This window comes from Lytechinus pictus, chromosome 9 (assembly GCF_037042905.1).
Source record: "Lytechinus pictus isolate F3 Inbred chromosome 9, Lp3.0, whole genome shotgun sequence".
In the NCBI taxonomy this organism is placed as follows: Eukaryota; Metazoa; Echinodermata; class Echinoidea; order Temnopleuroida; family Toxopneustidae; genus Lytechinus; species Lytechinus pictus.
This window is the reverse complement of record NC_087253.1, coordinates 18,765,578-18,792,871: the sequence shown is the minus strand read 5'-3', so window position 1 is coordinate 18,792,871 and position 27,294 is coordinate 18,765,578. Positions and strand designations below refer to the sequence as shown.

Genomic DNA, 27,294 nt, shown 5'->3' with positions numbered 1-27,294 from the left:
CCGGATTTTTTTTTTTTTTGGGGGGTTGCAACCCCCCCAACCCCCCCTCTAGATCCGCTTCTGAGAGAAGAGATGTTTCGGAGAGATGGAGGGAGTTTGTTCCAAAGACGGGGGGGGGGGGGGTTGAAAAGAATGCTAGTGTGATTTTTTTTTTCAGATTTAGGAATGATATAGGACGGATCAGATAGAACGAAGAGAGTATGTTAATCTTTGTTGCTGAAATATTGAAGAAATGTAGAAATTTCATTTAATGGTTTGTTCAATATACATGCATCGCAGTAAAAAACCGAATTACACATGCTTTACAGGGTATTGCAACATACATGATAAAAATACAGAAACAATTAAACTTATTCCCAGACGTAAAATTTACACAGTAAATTATTGATAAAGATGAATAAATATCAGAAGAAAAATCCTGATAAAACTATTAAAACTTACGTCTGGTCCCTAAATTTTGTGATTTGCTTTATAGTTTAGTAGTGGGATGATTGGTTTGACGATTTATTTTCTGTTTCAAATGACATAGAAATATTTTATTTAAAGTTACCCCCCCCCCCGACCCATTTGATTTCCCCCTTGTTTTGTATTGTACTCTGTTTAGATAAGTTTTTTTCATGTTCTATGTATTTATTGTTTATGTCACGGTGCAGTCATCACTGACAAGCCGTAACAACATTATGACATGTGATGCAGCAACAAAAAAACCTCTGCTTTGCAATAATTTAACTTTGTTACCACCAAGCCACGGATGGTCGTATGGTAGATAAGCATTCTGAAATCCATAACAGATACATTTAGTTGCATACATCTTAATGCAAGGTTTATTCATGAATAAAATTCTAAGTTAATGCTATAACAGGATTACGGATCTTATCTATTAGTATCTCATTAACCCTTTTAACCAATCTCGTTATACATGTCCAGTTCTCCATTTCGAGCTACCCAATAAGCCAGGTTTGGTCAGGTCTTGCAGTGTACAACCGGAAAGGTGTTGATATGATTATCATTATGATACACATATTTATATAGCATAAAAACTATGTAAATATACTATTCTATACGCTTTAAGGGCTCCTGTAAAAACGGTGGATTTGAACTTGAAGAAGCGAAGTATCATTAGAACTGCGCAGCTTGTGGGTGTGTCTGCGGAGTTTGCCTTGTAAAAGCTCGGAAATTTATAACTGGGGGATTATTGAGTACCTTGTATCCAATTAATAACATTTTGAGTGATATTCATAAGTGACCATGAAGGCAGAGTTGCGGGGTGACTTGAAAAATCAGCGTTGATTGCTTGATTTTAAAATAAACCCACATCATTCCTGAACAGGTACAATTATCAAGTACACTGTTAAAAAACTCTGATTTTACAGAAAAAAAGAGAAGATTTTGTAAAAAGTATAACAGAATCATTCTGTATATTCATAAAACAGGATTTTCTTTGCAATTTAACAGAACAGGTCTGTTTAAAAGGGGGAAAGGGTGTTTTATTAAAGGAAATTTGTAAGGTTCCATACACCAAATACAAATTTCCTGTAAGATTACGCAATCTGGTAAGATTACAGGTGTTCTCGAGACTCTGCTGCAGGAACTTCTTTTATTTTAAGGATAAATTTTCTAACAGTGTAGGCCTACTGATATTAATAGACCCACGATAGCAATTCAATTGTAGTTTTCATATTTGTCCTCAAATCACCAAAATTATTGAATCCATTAAAGGAATTGTATTTTGTGTTTGTATCAATTCAGACAAGAATACCATATAAGTGTATACAACATGTCTCGGGATACAGGAAGATTTACTAAACGCATACAGGTTCGTAACCATTATACAATAGGGGAAGCGCAGGAGAATTGCATCTTAGATTTCAAAGAGAAAGACTTGAAACCGGTTGAATTAAAACGTTTTAACAATTTTTTTTCTCCTTTGAACATGTTGAATTTGATTCAATTTTCATTGAATTGTTTCTTTGAAAAGAGAAGTCAATTTAACAGTAAAGTTTGAGAAATAATACATTAATAATAATAAAAGGTTATGAGCATTAGTTTGTAGACTCACCCATTGGCAATGAGAGCATGACCTGTGATGTCACATTATGTACAATTAACCCATTATTTTGATACATATTTCACCTAAATTTCCCCATTATTAATCATCTATCGTAAGATCAACTGCTTTCTTATATGAGGCCATGGTATGCAGTATGCACATCGTTATATCATGGATTAAGTATTTGCACTTATTGAGCAAGAAGATAGGTATGGCTTGGGCAGATCCAGGATTTTTCGAAAGGGGGGACACATTTTCCCGAGGAAAAATTTGACAAGCAAAAAAAAACAAAACAAACAAGGGTTTTAACAAAAAAACAAGGTTATGAAGGGTAATTGGAAAATTAAGAAAAAAAAAGGTCGTCACTTTCTATTGGAGAGGGGGGCACACTTCAGTTTTAACGGCATTATAACATTAAAAATTTAATTGTGCCTCTCAAAATGCTGTGCCCCCTCCCCTGGATCCGCCAGTGGGTATGGGGTACACTTTTAGCTTCCAAATGGGGAGTTGTACATCTGTGACATCATATATCTTGTTCGCTTTGCCTAAGGGATGATTGATTCTATTTTATTTATTTCTGCATTCATATCAGTATCATAATTACAAAATACATATATACAATATACAAAGGTAATACATACAGCAAAATAATAATAGTCGTAGAGTATAAATAGTGTAAATAAATTTCAACAAGATGTATTATACATTTTTCAAAACAAGATTATTTAAAGGAATGCAGGAGACCACCATCGTGAGCGATTAGGCTTGATGATGATGGAGGCCTAGTAAAATGTACATAATAGTTCTTCATTGAACAAGTGGGTGCGGTGCAGGTGTAGGTGCGGTAAAGAGCAGTTGAGATATTAACTTGAAGAGGGGGCTGCATAAGATGTAATAATGTTACGTTTAATAGTAGCTTTCAAGGAGTAATTTGTTGAACATGATTTAATACTGTCTGGAAGATTGTTCCAACTATCGGGACCATAATGTCGAATAAATTTGTGGGTTATCAATAATTTGGGGTTGGTAAGGTAGTGGTTTCCAGATATGCGGGTTGGGTAGGAATGGACAGGCCTGTTGAACCTAAAATATTATTAAAAGACTGAGGAAGTTGATTATTAAAATAATAAAAAATAAATATTGCAACTTGAATCATATTAATATCAAATATTGTTAATGTTTTGAGTTTGTGAAACAATGGGTGAGTATGAGCCTGTACACATACGGATAGCTCTTTTTTTGTAGTTTAAATATAGAGTTTAGTTTAGAAGAGCCACAGTTTGCCCAAACGACATTGCAGTATGATATATATGGAAGAACTAACGAATTGTATAATTAGAATAAAGTTTTATGAGGAAGAAGGAATTTCATTTTTGAAATGATTCCAATACTTTTTGAAACGGATATTGGAACATGGTGTATGTGTTGGTTCCAAAACAAATATTCATCCATAATTACACCCAAAAATTTAGAATTGTTTTTTCTGTTCTAAAGGCGTACCGCCAATGTTAATGTAAATCGGTGTTTTGATGTTATGGGACTGATGTCTGAAATACATAAAATGTGTCTTTTTGTATTTAGGGAAAGTTTGTTGGCCTTGAACCAGTTAGATACCTTGTAAATTTCACGATTTAGTACGTTGTTGGGTGAATTAAGGTCTTAATGAGAATAAAATACATTAATATCGTCAGCAAATAAGACAAATGACAAAAAGAGGAGGTTTTTATAATATCATTAATATAGAGTAAAAATAAAAGAGAACCTTAAATCGAACCCTGAGGAACACTACAATGAAATAAAAGAGAATCAGAGTCATAATTATTAAAAGTGGCATATTGCCTTCGATTATTCAAGTAATCTTTAAACCATTAGAGAGGTTGGCCTCGTATTCCATAATGATTGAGTTGGAGAGTAAAATATCGTGGTCAAGAGTATCAAATGCTTTACTTAGATCACAAAAATACAAATTATGTGTTTTTTATTGCTATGGCATTTGTTATTTTGTTATAAATTTGAAGTAAAGCTGAGTCTGTTGAATAATTTTTCTAAAACCGTATTGATTAGAATTTAAAAAATTGTGTTTGTTGATAAATTTGTAAAATCTTGTGTATACTATTTCTCTAGAATTTTTGATATTGTTGGAAGTAAAGAGATAGGACGGTAATTACCTATTTCGTGAGGATTGTCTTTCTTAAAATTGGATTGACTTTTGCTATCTTAAATAAATCTGGGGAAACGCCTTGAGATAGGAGTTATTAAATATGTGAACCAAGGGGCTAGCAAGAGGGTGAATTATTTGCTTAAATAATAACATACTGATGCCATCAGAACCAGAAGATCTAGAATTGTGAAGGGTACGGGCAATATTGATAATTTCAAAAGGGTTTGTCGGGGTTACAAAAAAAAGATTCCTGATTTGGATCTGAGAGATAACCTGTGAAATGTGCATCAGGAGTATCTATTTTATTTGCTAATTCGGGTCCGATATTCGTTAAAAAAATTGAATGAGTTTGCATAAAGACTGGAATAAGTATTTTAGATCCATTAAGAGTAATGTTTTTGTTAGGTGGGGTCGGTTTTTGTACCCAAGACTTCTTTAATAATTTTCCAAGTTATATTTGTATTTCCATTGACATTATTTATTTTGTTGGTATAGTGCAATTTTTGGGATATTCGAATCAATTTTGTTAGTTTATTACGATATATTTTATATGTTTTTAAGGAATTATCAGTTGGATTGCGCAAACGCCGATTGCGTGTCTGTATTGACTTTAGTAGACCTTTTGTCATCCAAGGATTTTGGGGTTTATTGCGTTGGGTTTTAACTTTACCTAAAGGGATATTTTTTTATAATAGTGTTTTAATTTATTATTAGAGTGATTGTATGCAATATTGGGATTTACTTCATCGTAAACGTCTTCCCAATCTTCTAAAAATAAATCTTGCTTTAATAGTTCTATATTTTGTTTAGATTCTTTACGATAAGAATATTCTTTATTGGATTTAGGGTATTAAAGAGAGTTTACATTAGTTAAAAATATAGGTAGGTGGTCCGAAACTTCAGAACAGAGGATTCCTCCGATGGCTTTGCTATTATGGACGTTCGAAAAAATGTTATCAATCTGAGTTGATGAATTTAGATTAATTCTGGTGGGTTTATTAATGATAGAAAGAAAGCCAAATGAGTACACCAATTTCATGAAATTAGTTGCATTATTATTATCGGTTGAGGGCAATAAGTTAATATTGAAATCACCGAGTAGAAAAATATGTTTGTTTTCATCCCCTATTTTATAAAGAAACTGCTCTAGTTCATCATGAAAGAGGTCTGTATTTGAATTAGGGGGTCTATAAACCAATCCTATGATAATGTTTTTGGAACTAGAGTTTTCGATCTCTATGAACAAAGACTCTGCATGAGATAATTTTGCATCAGAACGAATTGTGAATTAAAGATTTTGTGAAATATAAAAGGCAACGCCACCACCTCTTCTTTCTTTACGGTCTGTCCTTATCAAATTATGATTAGGTAGATTAAAAATATCTGGGGAACTTTCATGTAGCCATGTTTCGGTTAAGCCGATTACGGAAAACGGAAAATTGTTTAATGAGTGTAAGAGGTTAACTAAATATTAAAAGTTCTTTTTTATACTTCGTATGTTTGCATGAAAAAGGGAAATATCTGAAGTATTATCAAATTTGTTGGTAAATTCTTGATCTCCATAGCATTAGTGATCTCGCCACGCAAATGCTAGTACTTCTTGCATACTCTGACAAATTTTACACAAACTTTCTTTGAACTTATTCTTGAATACAAAACAATGAAAAATAACAAATTCAACATTATTTGAAATAAAATTCCGCATGACACAAAATCATATTTTACAACCTAGAAATAAGGAAATGAAAGTATAATTATATTTGTGCTAACACTATACAATCTATAAGTAACAATGTATTTTCTAGCCTGAGTGAAACCATGAACTCTTGAATCTTGTATTCAGATGTTAGTGACCATTCTGTAATTTATTAGACATAACATCATATTTTACAACCTGGCAAAAAGGAAATGAAAGTATAATTATATTTGTGCTAACACTATAAATCTATAAGTAACAATGTATTTTCTAGCCTAAACGAAACCATGAACTCTTGAATCTTGTATTCAGATGTTAGTGACCATTCTGTGAGTTATTTTAGGCATATATTTATTTAACCTACATGGAAAATTATTACTATACAATAGTTGGTTGTTCAAAGGTAATCAAACTTTACAAAAAAATCTTTATCCAATACTTCACGTACATGTACATATGAATGGAGTTGATTACTTTAGATTTTACTTTATTTTCTCTTTCTTATTCCTCATCTTTTCTTCGTTCCTCCCGGTTTTTTATTGCTTGGAAAATCATAGGGCGCGGTCACTTCCCTGTACATGTAGCCCCTCATTCCTAGATCTTGAATAGCAAAATCTTTTGGAAGGGGTTATTTTGCACACGATCACCACAGTCGAAGCTACCTCAGCCCGAGTTTCGATCCCAGGGGTCGGAGAGAGATGGGGGTTATACATTCGCATTCGTAGAAAAAATCTATTAGATAACAAGCCTGGAAAAAGTACTCATGGTGATGTATGTTCATGCTGATTAAGAGGAAGATGAAAATAATCATGATAATAGTGATCAAGATGAGGTGGGGATGATTTTCTCGTATTCTCATGTTTATCCTATAATTGAATGACAACATTCCTGTCGGGAACTTAGAAACAGATGGATGGAGAAAAAAAAATCATGGATGAAATAGAATAAAAAGTTCACACATGTGCTAATCTTTTCAAAATCGACCCCTGCCAACAAACAAGTTAATGGGGTGTGTCTCGTTTATTTTACAACCCTTTTGAATATCACCTGTTGTTAGTATTCTTTATTCAGGTTTATGATGTAGAATAAGTGGAGCATAACACCATGGACCTAGGTCCATGATAATACAAAATAAAAAAGGAGTCAGGATATTTTGGAAAATAGTCTCGTGTCTTATTACCGATATTTCTTTCTTGATCTTGACATTAATGAGAAAAAAAAATTGTTATAGGATATGATATAGATAATCGAAAAACAACAATCTTGCACATTCTAACACTTAAATTCAACAATCGTAATAATTAGTTTTCTCCCCTAACTTCAAATTAGAGAAGCTAATAAAAGGCAATAGTTCTTGGATAACATCTATTAAATAATCGTAAGTATCAATTGTGCGATATGGGATTCGTGAATTAAAGAAATAACACGGAAACAATTGTCATTATTATCCCCCAAATTCAATTCAGCGTGCAATTTACTGTATATAAGAATTACGACAAAGAATGAAATGACAAACAGAAACATGTGTTAAATGGAAACTATCTATTGAAAGTTTGAAAGCAGAAATAAGATTTTACATTAGTTTGAAGTATAATCAGAAAAGATTTAATGAAACTGAACTGCAGAAGATACGCTATTACTTCAAGCGAATAAGTAGCGTATTTTTATTCTATTGGTGTGGTTATTCTTTCTGTAAAATATTGTGCAATATGGCATGAATTTTTATAATGTAAAAACTTTTATATTTTGATATTCAATCAAGTACCTCAATTGAGGATAAATAGAAAATAAATATAAAAGAAACGAGAATTTAAAATTTTAATGCGAATAAAAAAGGAAAAAAAACCATGAAAATAAAAAAAGAGTCATCAAAATGGCCCATCTACAGCATGTTCAGTTCAGTATATAAAAAATTTCAACTCGAGCTTCCTGCTTGCGTTATTGTTCGAGTCGTTACAAAGTATTGTTGCAAAATAGCTAACATAAACACTCCAACTTCAGACTTGAGAACTATCCTCCACACCGTCATAAAGATGGAATATGGGGGTCATGGACCCCCAAAAAAGTTTCATGACCAAGAAAAGAGAAGAAAATGAAGGAAAAAAAAGATGTTAATTATGATACAATTTTGAATACTATGTCAAAATCTACTCCAAAATTAGATTTTTTAAATCAAATAGTTCAAAATTCGCTTTCTACATTGGCGTGAAGCTTTTTAAAAATGATTTTTGCCTCAAACGACATGTCTGGCCCATCATCACTCTTGGCCCATTACGACACTGACCTCGGTGACACCCATTTGCTCCTGTGACAAATGCCCTGGGCTGTATTTCGTCTTAGATATAGGGTTAGGGTTTTCTGTAAGGTTTAGGGTTAGGTTAAGAATAGGCCAGTGTTAAATCTGGAATGAAGTTGGTCATTCTATTAATGTGTGGACTTTGCAGAGGAGCAATTGTCGCCGGAGCAAATGTCATAGAACACTGACCTCCCCTCCCGAATCCCAGCCTTGAGTACCGACCGACACCCATGCGCCCCATTTCAAATCGTGAATGCATCTTTTGATCTTTTGTAATACGAGATAATGATATATGTAATAGCGGACATAATTACTCATTAGAACTGTGCCATATTTTGGAATGGACAATGGTCTTGCTGTAATTGTGCTCCTTGACCCGATGATTACTCAATTGTATTTGAGGTTACTATACGATATGATACAGCCTTTCTCGTTCCAAGCAACTTGAACTTTATCAATATATATTTCTAAAGAAAAAAATCATACGGGATGCTGTGGTTAGCTCCAAATGGTACACACTAAGAAATGCTTGCTCCCTAAATGAAAGTTTGGTGGCACCATTTGGGATGTAATCTTGCAACCTAGGTATTAAAAGGTGCAAAAACTCAAGTCCTTATTACCCTTTAAAACAAGAAATGTTCGTGTGCACCATTAAATGTGAAACTTGTCATCAAATAATACTTGAAGTTTAGAAAGTTTCAAATGAAATAGGCATGTTTTATTTCTACATCCTATAAAGTACTTACAGTTGGGCTAAAAATTTATTGAACCCCAACACAAAATGCACTCAATTCCTTTATGCAGCAGTGTTGAATGTACACAACCACACTATTTCTTCAGCGAGCCCCACCCAAAAAAAAACCCACTCAACTTTATTGAATGTAATAATTTATCACCTGACTTCACAATCAAATATCTGAAACATAGCCGAACTTGAACAGAAAAAAGTTTCTTGTCAAGTTTCCTTGTGTATATTAAAAATTATATTCTTACGAAATCTGATATTGTAGAATTTTTAGGCATCAAACTTCATGAATCACTTGATTGGTCTCACCACATTTCTCACGTTTGTTCTAAAATCTCAAGGGGGTTGATATTATAACACACTTTAGAAACGCACTGCCAAAACATATTTTATTAACTATTTACAACAGTATAATATTACCACAAATCAATGGTAATATGATGTGGGGCAACTCTTACAAGACACACTTATATAAAATTCATATTCTTAAAAAACGTGCTGTCCATATTATTACTCATTCTAACAACATGACACCAAGTACTCCTCTGTTTTGTGACCTACAATAATTGCCAGTTTTTGATCTTGTTACAGTAAACAATTTAATATTCATGTTCAATTTTCCTAAATAAAAAAGAGCTCCCATCAATATGTAATATGTTTAAAACAAATTGTTTTTCATCATTCCTATGAGACCAGAAACAAATCAAAATTTCTTATTTCTTTTGCACATACCTCATTAACCCAACATACAGTAAGATTTCAGGGTGTTCATGATTGGAATTCGTCACCTTACAAATATTCTTCAACTTTTAACTTGATACAAAGGCTTATGTAAACAATTATTGTTAAAACGTTTGATGTTCACTGAGTCGAGGGCGTTCTTTCTCCCTCCCCTCTCGATCTCTCTCGGCTTCCCTCTTTCTTTCTCCCTATCTCTCCTTTTCTTTTTTCTCTCCCGCTATCGCTTCCTTCCTCTCTTACTCTGTTAACTTCTCAATGTTCTGCATATGGGTGTGTGTTGGTATGGTGGTGTGATTGTGTAAGTGTATGAGGCATGTTTTCTTTTTATCTGCTTTACACTTTAATAATCTAAGATTCTGTTTTGTTTTGTCAATTATTGTACAGGGCCCCGTCCTCGCAAGCTATGCTTGCGATTTCTATTCATGAATTTTGTATGTTTTTATTTTGATTGAGTTTTTAATGGAAAATAAATGAACTGAACACTTTAAATTTGTCGCTTTTCTGGTGGGGTTCACTAACTTAATGTCGCTATCGACAGCCTTAAAAGAACAATATAATTACACCCTTTAGCGTCCTATCGGGGTGCTGCTATTGTACAAAACAATAGTGTTCAAATTCGTAGTGTGTAGAGTGTCTTAGAAGACTCTGAACGTTTCTCATTATCCTCAATGCTCGCAATTACAAATGGAATATTGTTAGAATTTGTCGAAAGAAATGATACAATTGCCCGTACAGCATGCAGTGTCGTTCCTGAATTAAAAGTCGATTGGTCTAATGCTAATCATTACACGTTCTAAATTGGCTACATGATCAAAACACCAGAATCACTGGTTGAATGCAAATTTGCAACTTTTCAGCTCATGTTTTATTTATAATTTGTGTTTTTTTTTCCAAAGTATATAAACGCACAGAAAATTAATAACTGCTGCCAATTTCAGGGGCAAAAGAAGATTGTGTCTGACCTTATGAAAGGCCCTCTGTGTGTTCAAAATACGATGGGTTGAAGGTTGAAGGCGATGTTAACACAAACAACAAGTTGACTTAAATGAATAAAGGAAACGAAACAAACATAACAATGAAATTTCTATCAAAATCAGCTGTAAAGTAACACACCTGCGGCAATTTCAAAGTGTTTGCTTAAATTCACAAACCGTATTTCATGGATTTTAGCTTAAAGATCCAGACCGGACCCGAAAATAAAATTGATAAATTATATACCAATCGAAAGCTTATAAGCTACTAAATACACCAAGGTATGCTTTATGCATTTTCACCGCTTCCCAGCTGAGTATTTTGCTTAAGAATATTCCAATTATCGGGTTTCGAACCCCGCTTAGAAAATAGGCTTTATTGTGCTTTTCACCTGCCTCGAGACCGTGACGTCACGTTGTGTAAGAAGCGTCGTGATTCCATAGGTTTGTACACAGAAAAACTGGGTGATTTTTTTGCTTTCCAGATAACGCATTTCATTCTCTTCACTTCTATCACAGAGGGATATCACATATATTTTTACCCACAAGCTTGAATTTATGAAATCTGCAGTTTTGAACTAGTTTTTGCCATATTTTATTTCCTGCTTATTTGGCGCAGATTTCAATTCTATCTGCATTTAGATTATGTATAACAACTTTTCCTGACATAGCAATTTAGGCCCAATAAGAGCCAAACAAAGAAATCACAAAAAAGGTAGTGAATAGTTGTAGGTTTACAACAATTTGAACAGTGAATAATTTTGAGTGCCATTTTCATCTGAAAACGAAAAAAAAAATGGATTCATAACATGGAAATGGAAGAAAATACCCAATGCTTTTGTACACAAACCTATGGAATCACAACCCTCCTGACACAACGTGACGTCATCATTTCCAGGCGACGTGGGGGTGCTCAATCGAAGCGTACTTTGGAGGAGCAGTTTCTTTGATTTTTGTTTAATATTTTTAACTATTGGAAGGAGATATATGTAATATTTTTGGTATATTCATATTGTATGAATCATTACCTTTATTTTGATATATGATTGTTTTTACACCGGTCAGGGTCTTTAATTAACTCAGGCAGTATGTCAATGAGAGTGCAAATTTCCAATAGTACTGATGCAATGTTAGTTGTAATCGTACTAAATATCAATCGATCCCTGGCCGCGGCACCTATGCCCGTGAACAAGGCATTTCATGTACTACCCTCTTTATCCTGCTTTCAAATAAATGGAAATGCAATATGCATTATTGGTAACCTGGTGTGCACCTGTTAAAAAAATATTTCAATTTTTCCTGCACAGTTTGTTTTTCATAGAACATGCTAAATCATGAATCATCATATTCTTTTTCTCGATTATTGTTATAATTCGAGTATGGCATCATCGCTTCTCTCATTTTCAATCACCTCGTTTTCAGCGTAATTTTTTAAAAACTAAATATTAACTAATATCGGTGTTATGTATATTCATATTATCATACTTATTTGATTAGACTTGTTGTTAAGATGGATTTGGCCTCTACTTTAGGATCTCAAGGCTGTTTCCTGTTTAGTGTTAGTGGCAATGCTGCTCCATATTTGTCTCAATAGGACCGATGAAAAGAAATACGGTTCAACAAGCTCACATACATGTATATACGACAGTGAAGGGCGTAACGCCAAACATTCCTCCCATTGAAATGCTAAATTATATTTTCCCCACGTCTGTTGAAATTTTGTATCTTCTTTGAAAACAGTTGCGGTTATTCAGTCGCGGAAGGGAGGTTTTTACCGAGTAATTCAGTTTCAATAGACACAGATTAAAACGACCTGACAATAGTATTGAAATTATCTTTTTTACAAAATGAATGATATAACATACTAATTAAGAGAAAGGGGCAGTCATTCACATGCACAAACACTACCAGCAATCAACATTAATCGAAGTAGAAAAGAGAAAACGTCAATTCAAGTAATATTGACTTACATATAGGCGCACATATAGTTACGAAGGATGCGTATAGCATTTCCATTTATTAGAATTGAAGATAGACCACGACACCTCCACAATTTGCCATCATTTATATCGATTGTATGATAAAACTTGTTTTTGGATACAAACGCTCTCGGGAAGGATAATAGAGATAAAGGGAAATTGGAAATGCGGAGCTGATTGTTTGATTTCCGAATTCATAAAACACAACACAATAACTTACAAAACAATAATAATTATATAATACGGTTGGGTAGCCCATATCAGCTCTGTTGAACATAAAAGCTCTGTTCTTTCATGGGGTCCAAAAATGATAATAATTATACATAAACAATGGTATAACAAAACATAGTTATTACATAAAATACAATTTCAAACTAAATCTAAATTATGGTTAAAATATCCCTTCAAACTAAATCTAAGTATGGTTAAAAGATCCCATAGAGCTATTGTGAAAATACCCCCCCCCCCCTTCCTCTAAACCCATCCATCTAACTGTTGATCGCCAAAACACCCAATTTATTATGTTATTGCATCGATTAATGTTGTATAACAGTGAATAAGGGATTGCGGGTTTTAAATATCGAAATGATAAAAATTCCTGAACGTGTTTATTTAATATATTAAGCGTGTCCAGTCGACGTAGCTTAAGTGGTAGTTCATTGTATAATACAGATCCACGATGTAATAATATACGTTTACACTGATTTGTTTTTGGTTTGGGAAGCATTAGGTTTGAATTAGATCTCAACCCATAACAATTTCCACTAAAAACAAATTTGTCAGTAATATATTCGGGCTTTAGCCTATGGAATGTTTTAAACAATAATTCTTACATTTGTCTCTTACGACGAGACTTTAGAGTTTCCCACTTCAACGTAATGTGAATGAGATGAATTGATTTATGTTCATAAGGCTTGACTCGAAGAATAGGGCCTAATTCTTCCCGCCCAATTCTGAAACTTCTGAAGTTGATCAATATGACTGTATTTTGCACTTTGTCAAAACCTGTCCGCATGGTCGATTAAAAGAACAGTTCACGGTGTGTGTGACGCATGCGTAAACTAATGCAAAAACAATTGTATTTTAGAAAGATAATTGAAATGCAATTCAATACCGGTTTCCCGGTTTGGGCAAATATGATTTTCGTCAACCAACGGGGTGACCAGATCCTCTCGTCTAAATTATCCCAAATTCTGTGTTCTATTGAGCTTTTTTCTTAAAATGCTTATATTAATCATATTTGCTGACCCCCACCCTACCCCCAAATGGAGAAGTCTTGGATATATGTCATATATGGGGCTACAAGCATGGCCTAAATTTCAATACAACTGCATGGTGTTTTCTTAGGAGGGGGGGGGGGAGGGGTTGAGCAATATGGTGGATGGCTAAGAGTCATATCACCAATATGGAATTATTGAATGTAACTGCAGCAGTGTACATTTTCATGAAATTAATCCATGACAAATAAAGATAATCATAAAATACGATATTGTCCCTTAATTTTTACTTAACTATATATAACAAACATCTGTGCTTATTCATTTGTATATTTATGCAGGAGCTGGTGGAGTTATCCTACGACGAGGTGGAAGGGCGCCCTCAAGGATGGGGCCTATGATCAACTTCGTTGGAGCCATCACCGTGTTGGTGATCGGGTTCCATACAGCCAGGGTATGGGGCACCACAGGTGAGACCCCCCCCCCCCATCACTCATCGTATAAAGCCTGTAGCCTGGAAGCGGGCTGTGGGATACTGTCGTGCCTCCAAACATTTCCCAAAGCAATAAATAAATAATAGATAAATTAAGTAATGTAATTGATAAATTAATTAATAGGGGATAAAAAGGGGAAGAGAAGAAGGCAAATAAAAAGAGAAGAGAAAATGTTAAGCATGCAAAATATGAATGAGTGATTATTAATACCTTTCAAAGGTATGGTGATATTTGTGAATTGATTCAAAAGGGAAAAACAAGTTTGTGAAAACGACGCCTGTTCAGAGTATTCTCAGTCTTATTATGTACCAAAAATTGTTCAAAAATGTATTTCAGATTTCACTATTTTCTGTGCAATATTCAAGGAGTATGGCAAGTTCCCCCAAGTCTGCGCACATGCGTATCTGCGCGATTCTAGTAAAAGAAGATACGCAACGAACACAGACTGTACACATGCAATACATAGATATTCATTGAAAAATCTGACTCAAAATGGTGGAAAAATAATGAATTTTGGGCATTTCATGTGACGGCCTCAAACTGCAGCCTTTCTCATCAAAATTCCCGAATCGTGTGCAAAGTGAATGGGTGCGCAGACATGGGGTACCATTTTTTTTTTCAATCTGAAAATGACAGCCCGAGGCTTTTTCCAAGAAAATCCTATATTTCTTTCAAATTTTTATGAGATATTTGGTACACTTACTCATAATAATATAAGGAACATTATGAATATAAGATGTTGTGAAAGAAAAAAGTCATTCATGTTAAATATTAACTCAAACTGTTAGGCGCGCAGACTTGGGGACCACCATCATAAATTAATCAGGCCTGGGCCCCGTCTTACAAAGAGTTACGATTGATCCAATCAACCTCAGGTATATGGAAATCCATCAATAACATAATTTTTACTACATGAAATGTCCTTTGTTATAGAAGCACACTGAATTTTCAAGAAAGCAATGAATGTATAAATATACATTATATCTGGAAAATATTTTGAACAAACTTGCAGATTACATGTTGGCATAGTTGGCTTTCCATAGTTGAGGTTGATCAGATAAATACCTCTACAATTTAAAAATACTTTACTCTGCAGTGCTGCAAAGTATTACGAATATGACCCCGAGTTTGAATAAAATGGTAGAGTGGTTTGGAATATTTCCTCACATAGATGCAAAGCATTTGGAGCGATTTTGGTGTTCTAATAAAGGTTCTGATAGTTTGAAAACGAGCAAATGAACCCCTATTTTTTATGTTTGCTCCTCTTAGCACTAGCGTACATACGGGGGGGGGGGGCAGAGTGCCCCCCCTGACGAGCCAAAACCCATGCAAAATACATATCACTGCCCCCCCCTGATGAGCTTGAAAGACCTTTTATGCCCCCCCCCCCCTGACGAGCTTGAAGACCTTTGTTGCCCCCCTGACGAGCTTGAAGATTTTTTGTTTTATTTTTTTTTATTATTTTTTTTTTGCTTGTCAATTTTTTTTCAGGTACAATAACCTTTATTTTTGATTGAAGACCTTTTTTTTTTTGTTTTTTTTTGTTTTGCTTGTCAATTTTTTTGGCGGCCGATATTGCCCCCCCCCTGTGGAAAATCCTAGGTACGCCACTGCCTCTTAGGTATACCTTTTTATACAATCTGACAAAGTTTGGTGAAAATTACATGGGTTTTGAAAAAAGTGCAGCATTCATTGTACTTCTCAAGTTTGTTATTGAAATATCACTTTTTTTTTATTGTTTTTTATGTATCACACCATTTTTAAGAAGTGACAGTGCTGTCAGACTTAAAAGAGAAAACAAATAGCAATATAAATAGATTCTTTATTGTTCAGCGCCTTGAGCACATAATCAATGTGGATTTGGCGCTTTATAAATACTCTATATTATTATTATTCTTCATGTATTATTAAATTCGTTTGAATGCGCAAATTTCAAGAACGTCCATTTGGGCTACCTTAAAGCTCTACAGTGTGTATCAAAAAAAAAACGGGACAGATTTGAAAAGTCTATAAAATTATTGTTTCAGATCATGATGTCTATATTTAGGTGTTAATAGGTGTTCTGATTTTTTTCTATCAAATGCCATTAAAAAAATAGTTTCGTTCATGCTTGAGCGAACACGCAATGTTTTTGTCTAGGGTTAAAAAGGAGGCTTGCGCTAAAATGGCATAAACTGATAAATATGATGATTGGACTTCTTGCTAATGAGCAGACTTCCTCGTATCCTTTTCATTATCTTTGCCATAATTTTCAACTTATACGGTCAAAATTCATTTTCAAATCTGTTTATTTGCTTGAATTGTTCTGTTGTTTCTTTTTAATATGTTCTCTTTTAGCTTTCAATATTCCTTCTTTAAGCAAAAAAAATCAACCAAAGTATGGTAGAGCGTGTATTTCATTTCAAATCTATTCATTGTGTGCTACAAAGGTTATGGTGCCTTTGAACAGTGGCATACAGATGGGCAGGGGCTCGGGTGTCCCCCCCCCCCAAAAAAAAAAAAAAGTGGAAAGGAAATAAAAGGAAAGATAGAAAGTGAAATATGATTTATTTTCTGAATATTATGTCAAAATGTATCACAAAATGTTGATATTCTGATTAAAAAAGTGGAAATTTTTGCTTGCTCGCTTCGCTCGCTCACAACTTTTTAAATACATTTTATCCGATCTGCCATATCTACCTCGTTCAAAATTGACTCAATACACCATTGCCATTGAAAGACATGAATCCTTTCTTGTTTGTCCTGTCAAGCACATAATTAAACTTGGTCAAGGAATCAATAACCCCTTGAAAATAAGATTCATTAAAGGTACCATAACATAACTTGTTTCACGTAATAAAATACGATTTGAATGAATACAAGTTCTCTCAATTAATAATGCAAATATTTTTGCTTGGGTTGACAAAAAGTCTTCTTTTCTTACATATGAAAGAAAATTCAAAGGTTAAAGAAGTTTTAATGAAAAACCAAATAATTCAAGTAAATAAATTTGTAAATGAAATTTGACAGCATAATTCGAAAGTCATTGCAAAGATAATGAAATGGTTAAGAGGAATTCTGCTGATTAGCAAGAAGTCTGATCATCAAATTTCTCATTTCTGCCATTCTGGCGCAAGCCTCTTTTTGAACCCCCAACAAAAACGTCCCGTGTCCGCTCAAGCATGAACAAAATTTATATTTTTAAATGGTATTTCAAAGATAAGATTTTGGAGCATCTATTAACATCAATATATAGATATCATAATTTGAAACAAATTTTTATAGACTTTGCAAAACTGCCCCGTTTTTATACGCACTGTATAGCAAAAAATCAAGCACATGGACCCATGTTAATTTTTGCATATTTAAAATATTCAGGTGCTAAAGTATCTATGTGCAAAGATTGGTAAAAATGACATGGATTTCACGACAACTGTGGAACGTCCTTAAAGAGAAACCCAATATTTGTCATGGTCTAATGTTTCATGTTTTTACCAACTGACGCTATAAAATCTGACCTTTACTCCAAAATAAAGGCTTACTGTCATCCAAATTTGTTATATCGATATTCTTATAGTTGAATGAACCTGACAGAAAAAAATACTTTTCATATTTTCAGAAAATGAGCAAAATGCGATTCTCGGTCTCTGCAACTAACGCTATACATATTTTTTGCTCTTTTCCTTTATCATGCACTGAAAACCAGTTGCTATCGACAATTTATGAGCGCCAATGTGTATACGTATTTCTAAATTAAATTTTACATGAAACAATAATGATAGACCTATTCCATAAAATGCGAGATACGAAATAGATGTTAAAATGAGATTACCTGAATTTTCGGATTTCCAACATAGAAACTACGGCAACAACCCTAATGCCAACGTCATCTACCACAGCGACAGCTGCAGCATCTTCAGCGACCTCAACTAGCATATCATCAACTGCTACGCCAATATCATCTTTCATGGTGACAACCGATACTTTAACGCAAACTGCTACGGCAACCACGACATCAATGACACCGTCTGCCACCTCAGTAGCAACATCTACATCTTCGACTACAGTGACATCATCAATGATGTCATTTGTTTCCTCCTCCTCTGAATCAGCATCGATAACATCGTCTGCAAATTCAATCACTGATACAACATCAATCACACCATCTACAACTTCAATGACTGAGACAACGTCTATAACACCTTCTACAAATTCAATTAGTGCAACATCGTCTATAATACCTTCAACAACGTCAATGACACTATCTTCAACTTCAATTACTGAAACATCTTCAATGACACAATCTACTTCGTCAATTACTGAGACAACTTCAATGACAGCATCTACTACTTCAATTACTGAGACAACATCAATAATACCATCTACAACCTCAATGACTGAAACAAATTTAATGACATCTACAAGTTCAATAACTGAATCAACTTCAATGACACCATCTGCAACTTCAATGATTGAAACATCTTCAATGACACAATCTACTTCGTCAATTACTGAGACAACTTCAATGACAGCATCTACTACTTCAATTACTGAGACAACATCAATAATACCATCTACAACCTCAATGACTGAAACAAATTTAATGACATCTACAAGTTCAATAACTGAAACAACATCAATGATACCATCTATCACTTCATCTCTAGGTTCATCATCAATGACACCATCTATCACTTCATCCTTGGGGTCATCATCAATGATACCATCTATCACTTCATACATTGAAACAGCATCAATCACACCATCTATTACTTCAACCTTAGGGTCATCATCAATGACACCATCTAGTACTTCAACCTTAGGGTCATCATCAATGACACCATCTATCACTTCATTATTGGGGTCGTCATCAATGACAACATCTAGCACTTCATTCTTGGGGTCATCATCAATGACACCATCTAGTACTTCAACCTTAGGGTCATCATCAATGACACCATCTATCACTTCATCCTTGGGGTCATCATCAATGGCACCATCCATCATTTCATCCTTAGGGCCATCATCAATGACACCATCTATCACTTCATCCTTGGGGTCATCATCAATCACACCATCTTTTACTTCATACATTGAAACAACATCAATCCCATCATCTATTACTTCAATCTTAGGGTCATCATCAATGACACCATCTATCACTTCATCTCTAGGTTCATCATCAATGACACCATCTATCACTTTATCCTTGGGGTCATCATCAATGGCACCATCCATCATTTCATCCTTAGGGCCATCATCAATCACACCATCTTTTACTTCATACATTGAAACAACATCAATCCCACCATCTATTACTTCAACCTTAGGGTCATCATCAATGACACCATCTATCTCCTCATCTCTAGGGTCATCATCAATGACACCATATATCACTTCATCCTTATATTCATCATCAATGATACCATCTATCTCCTCATCTCTAGGGTCATCATCAATGATGCCATCTATCACCTCATCCTTGGGGTCATCATCAATGACACCATCTATCACTTCATCCTTAGGGTCATCATCAATGACACCATCGATCACTTCATCCTTAGAGTCATCTTCAATGACACCATCTATCTCCTCATCTCTAGGGTCATCATCAATGACACCATCTAGTACGTCAACCTTAGGGTCATCATCAATGACACCATCTATCACTTCATTCTTGGGGTCGTCATCAATGACAACAATCACTGATACAACATCAATCACACCATCTACAACTTCAATGACTGAGACAACGTCTATAACACCTTCTACAAATTCAATTAGTGCAACATCGTCTATAATACCTTCAACAACTTCAATTTCAACTTCAACTTCAATTACTGAAACATCTTCAATGACAGCATCTACTACTTCAATTACTGAGACAACATCAATAATACCATCTACAACCTCAATGACTGAAACAAATTTAATGACATCTACAAGTTCAATAACTGAATCAACTTCAATGACACCATCTTCAACTTCAATGACTGAAACATCTTCAATGACACAATCTACTTCGTCAATTACTGAGACAACTTCAATGACAGCATCTACTACTTCAATTACTGAGACAACATCAATAATACCATCTACAACCTCAATGACTGAAACAAATTTAATGACATCTACAAGTTCAATAACTGAAACAACATCAATGATACCATCTATCACTTCATCTCTAGGTTCATCATCAATGACACCATCTATCACTTCATCCTTGGGGTCATCATCAATGATACCATCTATCACTTCATACATTGAAACAGCATCAATCACACCATCTATTACTTCAACCTTAGGGTCATCATCAATGACACCATCTAGTACTTCAACCTTAGGGTCATCATCAATGACACCATCTATCACTTCATTATTGGGGTCGTCATCAATGACAACATCTAGCACTTCATTCTTGGGGTCATCATCAATGACACCATCGATCACTTCATCCTTAGAGTCATCTTCAATGACACCATCTATCTCCTCATCTCTAGGGTCATCATCAATGACACCATCTATCACTTCATTCTTGGGGTCGTCATCAATGACAACAATCACTGATACAACATCAATCACACCATCTACAACTTCAATGACTGAGACAACGTCTATAACACCTTCTACAAATTCAATTAGTGCAACATCGTCTATAATACCTTCAACAACTTCAATTTCAACTTCAACTTCAATTACTGAAACATCTTCAATGACACAATCTACTTCGTCAATTACTGAGACAACTTCAATGACAGCATCTACTACTTCAATTACTGAGACAACATCAATAATACCATCTACAACCTCAATGACTGAAACAAATTTAATGACATCTACAAGTTCAATAACTGAATCAACTTCAATGACACCATCTGCAACTTCAATGACTGAAACATCTTCAATGACACAATCTACTTCGTCAATTACTGAGACAACTTCAATGACAGCATCTACTACTTCAATTACTGAGACAACATCAATAATACCATCTACAACCTCAATGACTGAAACAAATTTAATGACATCTACAAGTTCAATAACTGAAACAACATCAATGATACCATCTATCACTTCATCTCTAGGTTCATCATCAATGACACCATCTATCACTTCATCCTTGGGGTCATCATCAATGATACCATCTATCACTTCATACATTGAAACAGCATCAATCACACCATCTATTACTTCAACCTTAGGGTCATCATCAATGACACCATCTAGTACTTCAACCTTAGGGTCATCATCAATGACACCATCTATCACTTCATTATTGGGGTCGTCATCAATGACAACATCTAGCACTTCATTCTTGGGGTCATCATCAATGACACCATCGATCACTTCATCCTTAGAGTCATCTTCAATGACACCATCTATCTACTCATCTCTAGGGTCATCATCAATGACACCATCTAGTACGTCAACCTTAGGGTCATCATCAATGACACCATCTATCACTTCATTCTTGGGGTCGTCATCAATGACAACAATCACTGATACAACATCAATCACACCATCTACAACTTCAATGACTGAGACAACGTCTATAACACCTTCTACAAATTCAATTAGTGCAACATCGTCTATAATACCTTCAACAACTTCAATTTCAACTTCAACTTCAATTACTGAAACATCTTCAATGACACAATCTACTTCGTCAATTACTGAGACAACTTCAATGACAGCATCTACTACTTCAATTACTGAGACAACATCAATAATACCATCTACAACCTCAATGACTGAAACAAATTTAATGACATCTACAAGTTCAATAACTGAATCAACTTCAATGACACCATCTGCAACTTCAATGACTGAAACATCTTCAATGACACAATCTACTTCGTCAATTACTGAGACAACTTCAATGACAGCATCTACTACTTCAATTACTGAGACAACATCAATAATACCATCTACAACCTCAATGACTGAAACAAATTTAATGACATCTACAAGTTCAATAACTGAAACAACATCAATGATACCATCTATCACTTCATCTCTAGGTTCATCATCAATGACACCATCTATCACTTCATCCTTGGGGTCATCATCAATGATACCATCTATCACTTCATACATTGAAACAGCATCAATCACACCATCTATTACTTCAACCTTAGGGTCATCATCAATGACACCATCTAGTACTTCAACCTTAGGGTCATCATCAATGACACCATCTATCACTTCATTATTGGGGTCGTCATCAATGACAACATCTAGCACTTCATTCTTCGGGTCATCATCAATGACACCATCGATCACTTCATCCTTAGAGTCATCTTCAATGACACCATCTATCTCCTCATCTCTAGGGTCATCATCAATGACACCATCTAGTACGTCAACCTTAGGGTCATCATCAATGACACCATCTATCACTTCATTTTTGGGGTCGTCATCAATGACAACAATCACTGATACAACATCAATCACACCATCTACAACTTCAATGACTGAGACAACGTCTATAACACCTTCTACAAATTCAATTAGTGCAACATCGTCTATAATACCTTCAACAACTTCAATTTCAACTTCAACTTCAATTACTGAAACATCTTCAATGACACAATCTACTTCGTCAATTACTGAGACAACTTCAATGACAGCATCTACTACTTCAATTACTGAGACAACATCAATAATACCATCTACAACCTCAATGACTGAAACAAATTTAATGACATCTACAAGTTCAATAACTGAATCAACTTCAATGACACCATCTGCAACTTCAATGACTGAAACATCTTCAATGACACAATCTACTTCGTCAATTACTGAGACAACTTCAATGACAGCATCTACTACTTCAATTACTGAGACAACATCAATAATACCATCTACAACCTCAATGACTGAAACAAATTTAATGACATCTACAAGTTCAATAACTGAAACAACATCAATGATACCATCTATCACTTCATCTCTAGGTTCATCATCAATGACAACATCTAGCACTTCATTCTTGGGGTCATCATCAATGACACCATCGATCACTTCATCCTTAGAGTCATCTTCAATGACACCATCTATCTCCTCATCTCTAGGGTCATCATCAATGACACCATCTAGTACGTCAACCTTAGGGTCATCATCAATGACACCATCGATCACTTCATCCTTAGAGTCATCTTCAATGACACCATCTATCTACTCATCTCTAGGGTCATCATCAATGACACCATCTAGTACGTCAACCTTAGGGTCATCATCAATGACACCATCTATCACTTCATTCTTGGGGTCGTCATCAATGACAACAATCACTGATACAACATCAATCACACCATCTACAACTTCAATGACTGAGACAACGTCTATAACACCTTCTACAAATTCAATTAGTGCAACATCGTCTATAATACCTTCAACAACTTCAATTTCAACTTCAACTTCAATTACTGAAACATCTTCAATGACACAATCTACTTCGTCAATTACTGAGACAACTTCAATGACAGCATCTACTACTTCAATTACTGAGACAACATCAATAATACCATCTACAACCTCAATGACTGAAACAAATTTAATGACATCTACAAGTTCAATAACTGAATCAACTTCAATGACACCATCTGCAACTTCAATGACTGAAACATCTTCAATGACACAATCTACTTCGTCAATTACTGAGACAACTTCAATGACAGCATCTACTACTTCAATTACTGAGACAACATCAATAATACCATCTACAACCTCAATGACTGAAACAAATTTAATGACATCTACAAGTTCAATAACTGAAACAACATCAATGATACCATCTATCACTTCATCTCTAGGTTCATCATCAATGACACCATCTATCACTTCATCCTTGGGGTCATCATCAATGATACCATCTATCACTTCATACATTGAAACAGCATCAATCACACCATCTATTACTTCAACCTTAGGGTCATCATCAATGACACCATCTAGTACTTCAACCTTAGGGTCATCATCAATGACACCATCTATCACTTCATTATTGGGGTCGTCATCAATGACAACATCTAGCACTTCATTCTTCGGGTCATCATCAATGACACCATCGATCACTTCATCCTTAGAGTCATCTTCAATGACACCATCTATCTCCTCATCTCTAGGGTCATCATCAATGACACCATCTAGTACGTCAACCTTAGGGTCATCATCAATGACACCATCTATCACTTCATTTTTGGGGTCGTCATCAATGACAACAATCACTGATACAACATCAATCACACCATCTACAACTTCAATGACTGAGACAACGTCTATAACACCTTCTACAAATTCAATTAGTGCAACATCGTCTATAATACCTTCAACAACTTCAATTTCAACTTCAACTTCAATTACTGAAACATCTTCAATGACACAATCTACTTCGTCAATTACTGAGACAACTTCAATGACAGCATCTACTACTTCAATTACTGAGACAACATCAATAATACCATCTACAACCTCAATGACTGAAACAAATTTAATGACATCTACAAGTTCAATAACTGAATCAACTTCAATGACACCATCTGCAACTTCAATGACTGAAACATCTTCAATGACACAATCTACTTCGTCAATTACTGAGACAACTTCAATGACAGCATCTACTACTTCAATTACTGAGACAACATCAATAATACCATCTACAACCTCAATGACTGAAACAAATTTAATGACATCTACAAGTTCAATAACTGAAACAACATCAATGATACCATCTATCACTTCATCTCTAGGTTCATCATCAATGACAACATCTAGCACTTCATTCTTGGGGTCATCATCAATGACACCATCGATCACTTCATCCTTAGAGTCATCTTCAATGACACCATCTATCTCCTCATCTCTAGGGTCATCATCAATGACACCATCTAGTACGTCAACCTTAGGGTCATCATCAATGACACCATCTATCACTTCATTCTTGGGGTCGTCATCAATGACAACAATCACTGATACAACATCAATCACACCATCTACAACTTCAATGACTGAGACAACGTCTATAACACCTTCTACAAATTCAATTAGTGCAACATCGTCTATAATACCTTCAACAACTTCAATTTCAACTTCAACTTCAATTACTGAAACATCTTCAATGACACAATCTACTTCGTCAATTACTGAGACAACTTCAATGACAGCATCTACTACTTCAATTACTGAGACAACATCAATAATACCATCTACAACCTCAATGACTGAAACAAATTTAATGACATCTACAAGTTCAATAACTGAATCAACTTCAATGACACCATCTGCAACTTCAATGACTGAAACATCTTCAATGACACAATCTATCACTTCATCCTTGGGGTCATCATCAATGATACCATCTATCACTTCATACATTGAAACAGCATCAATCACACCATCTACTACTTCAATTACTGAGACAACATCAATAATACCATCTACAACCTCAATGACTGAAACAAATTTAATGACATCTACAAGTTCAATAACTGAAACAACATCAATGATACCATCTATCACTTCATCTCTAGGTTCATCATCAATGACAACATCTAGCACTTCATTCTTGGGGTCATCATCAATGACACCATCGATCACTTCATCCTTAGAGTCATCTTCAATGACACCATCTATCTCCTCATCTCTAGGGTCATCATCAATGACACCATCTAGTACGTCAACCTTAGGGTCATCATCAATGACATCATCTATCACTTCATTCTTGGGGTCGTCATCAATGACAACAATCACTGATACAACATCAATCACACCATCTACAACTTCAATGACTGAGACAACGTCTATAACACCTTCTACAAATTCAATTAGTGCAACATCGTCTATAATACCTTCAACAACTTCAATTTCAACTTCAACTTCAATTACTGAAACATCTTCAATGACACAATCTACTTCGTCAATTACTGAGACAACTTCAATGACAGCATCTACTACTTCAATTACTGAGACAACATCAATAATACCATCTACAACCTCAATGACTGAAACAAATTTAATGACATCTACAAGTTCAATAACTGAATCAACTTCAATGACACCATCTGCAACTTCAATGACTGAAACATCTTCAATGACACAATCTATCACTTCATCCTTGGGGTCATCATCAATGATACCATCTATCACTTCATACATTGAAACAGCATCAATCACACCATCTACTACTTCAATTACTGAGACAACATCAATAATACCATCTACAACCTCAATGACTGAAACAAATTTAATGACATCTACAAGTTCAATAACTGAAACAACATCAATGATACCATCTATCACTTCATCTCTAGGTTCATCATCAATGACACCATCTATCACTTCATCCTTGGGGTCATCATCAATGATACCATCTATCACTTCATACATTGAAACAGCATCAATCACACCATCTATTACTTCAACCTTAGGGTCATCATCAATGACACCATCTAGTACTTCAACCTTAGGGTCATCATCAATGACACCATCTATCACTTCATTATTGGGGTCGTCATCAATGACAACATCTAGCACTTCATTCTTGGGGTCATCATCAATGACACCATCGATCACTTCATCCTTAGAGTCATCTTCAATGACACCATCTATCTCCTCATCTCTAGGGTCATCATCAATGACACCATCTATCACTTCATTCTTGGGGTCGTCATCAATGACAACAATCACTGATACAACATCAATCACACCATCTACAACTTCAATGACTGAGACAACGTCTATAACACCTTCTACAAATTCAATTAGTGCAACATCGTCTATAATACCTTCAACAACTTCAATTTCAACTTCAACTTCAATTACTGAAACATCTTCAATGACACAATCTACTTCGTCAATTACTGAGACAACTTCAATGACAGCATCTACTACTTCAATTACTGAGACAACATCAATAATACCATCTACAACCTCAATGACTGAAACAAATTTAATGACATCTACAA

The 27,294-nt window shown here is 34.8% G+C and overlaps 3 protein-coding genes across 3 annotated transcripts; 2 read left to right on the top strand and 1 right to left on the bottom strand.

The window, feature by feature from the left end:
* Positions 1-18,157: 18,157 nt before the first annotated feature.
* LOC135155428 (uncharacterized) lies at positions 18,158-19,618 on the bottom strand. The gene has a single exon (XM_064104377.1). It carries the CDS (start codon positions 19,616-19,618, stop codon positions 18,158-18,160), a length of 1,461 nt encoding a protein of 486 aa, XP_063960447.1.
* A 172-nt stretch (positions 19,619-19,790) lies between these two features.
* On the top strand, positions 19,791-21,493 carry LOC135155427 (mucin-2-like). The gene is made up of 2 exons (XM_064104376.1): positions 19,791-21,250; positions 21,415-21,493. The coding sequence occupies exons 1-2, from the start codon at positions 19,791-19,793 to the stop codon at positions 21,491-21,493; spliced, it is 1,539 nt and encodes a 512-aa protein (XP_063960446.1).
* A 3,505-nt stretch (positions 21,494-24,998) lies between these two features.
* Positions 24,999-27,272, top strand: LOC135155426 (mucin-2-like; the record flags this gene model as incomplete). Its single annotated transcript, XM_064104375.1, has 1 exon — positions 24,999-27,272. A coding segment is annotated over exon 1 (2,274 nt), but the record flags the coding sequence as incomplete, so codon positions are not given.
* Between the last annotated feature and the right edge of the window lie 22 nt (positions 27,273-27,294).

Coding starts and splice junctions, on each gene's coding strand:
- LOC135155427 (XM_064104376.1), top strand. CDS start 19,791: ATGCCATCTATCACCTCATCCTTGGGGTCATCATCAATGACACCATCT. Junction 21,251..21,414: donor TCAATGACACAATCTACTTC/GTCAATTACTGA, acceptor CTTCATCTCTAG/GTTCATCATCAATGACACCA.
- LOC135155428 (XM_064104377.1), bottom strand. CDS start 19,618: ATGTATGAAGTAAAAGATGGTGTGATTGATGATGGCCCTAAGGATGAA.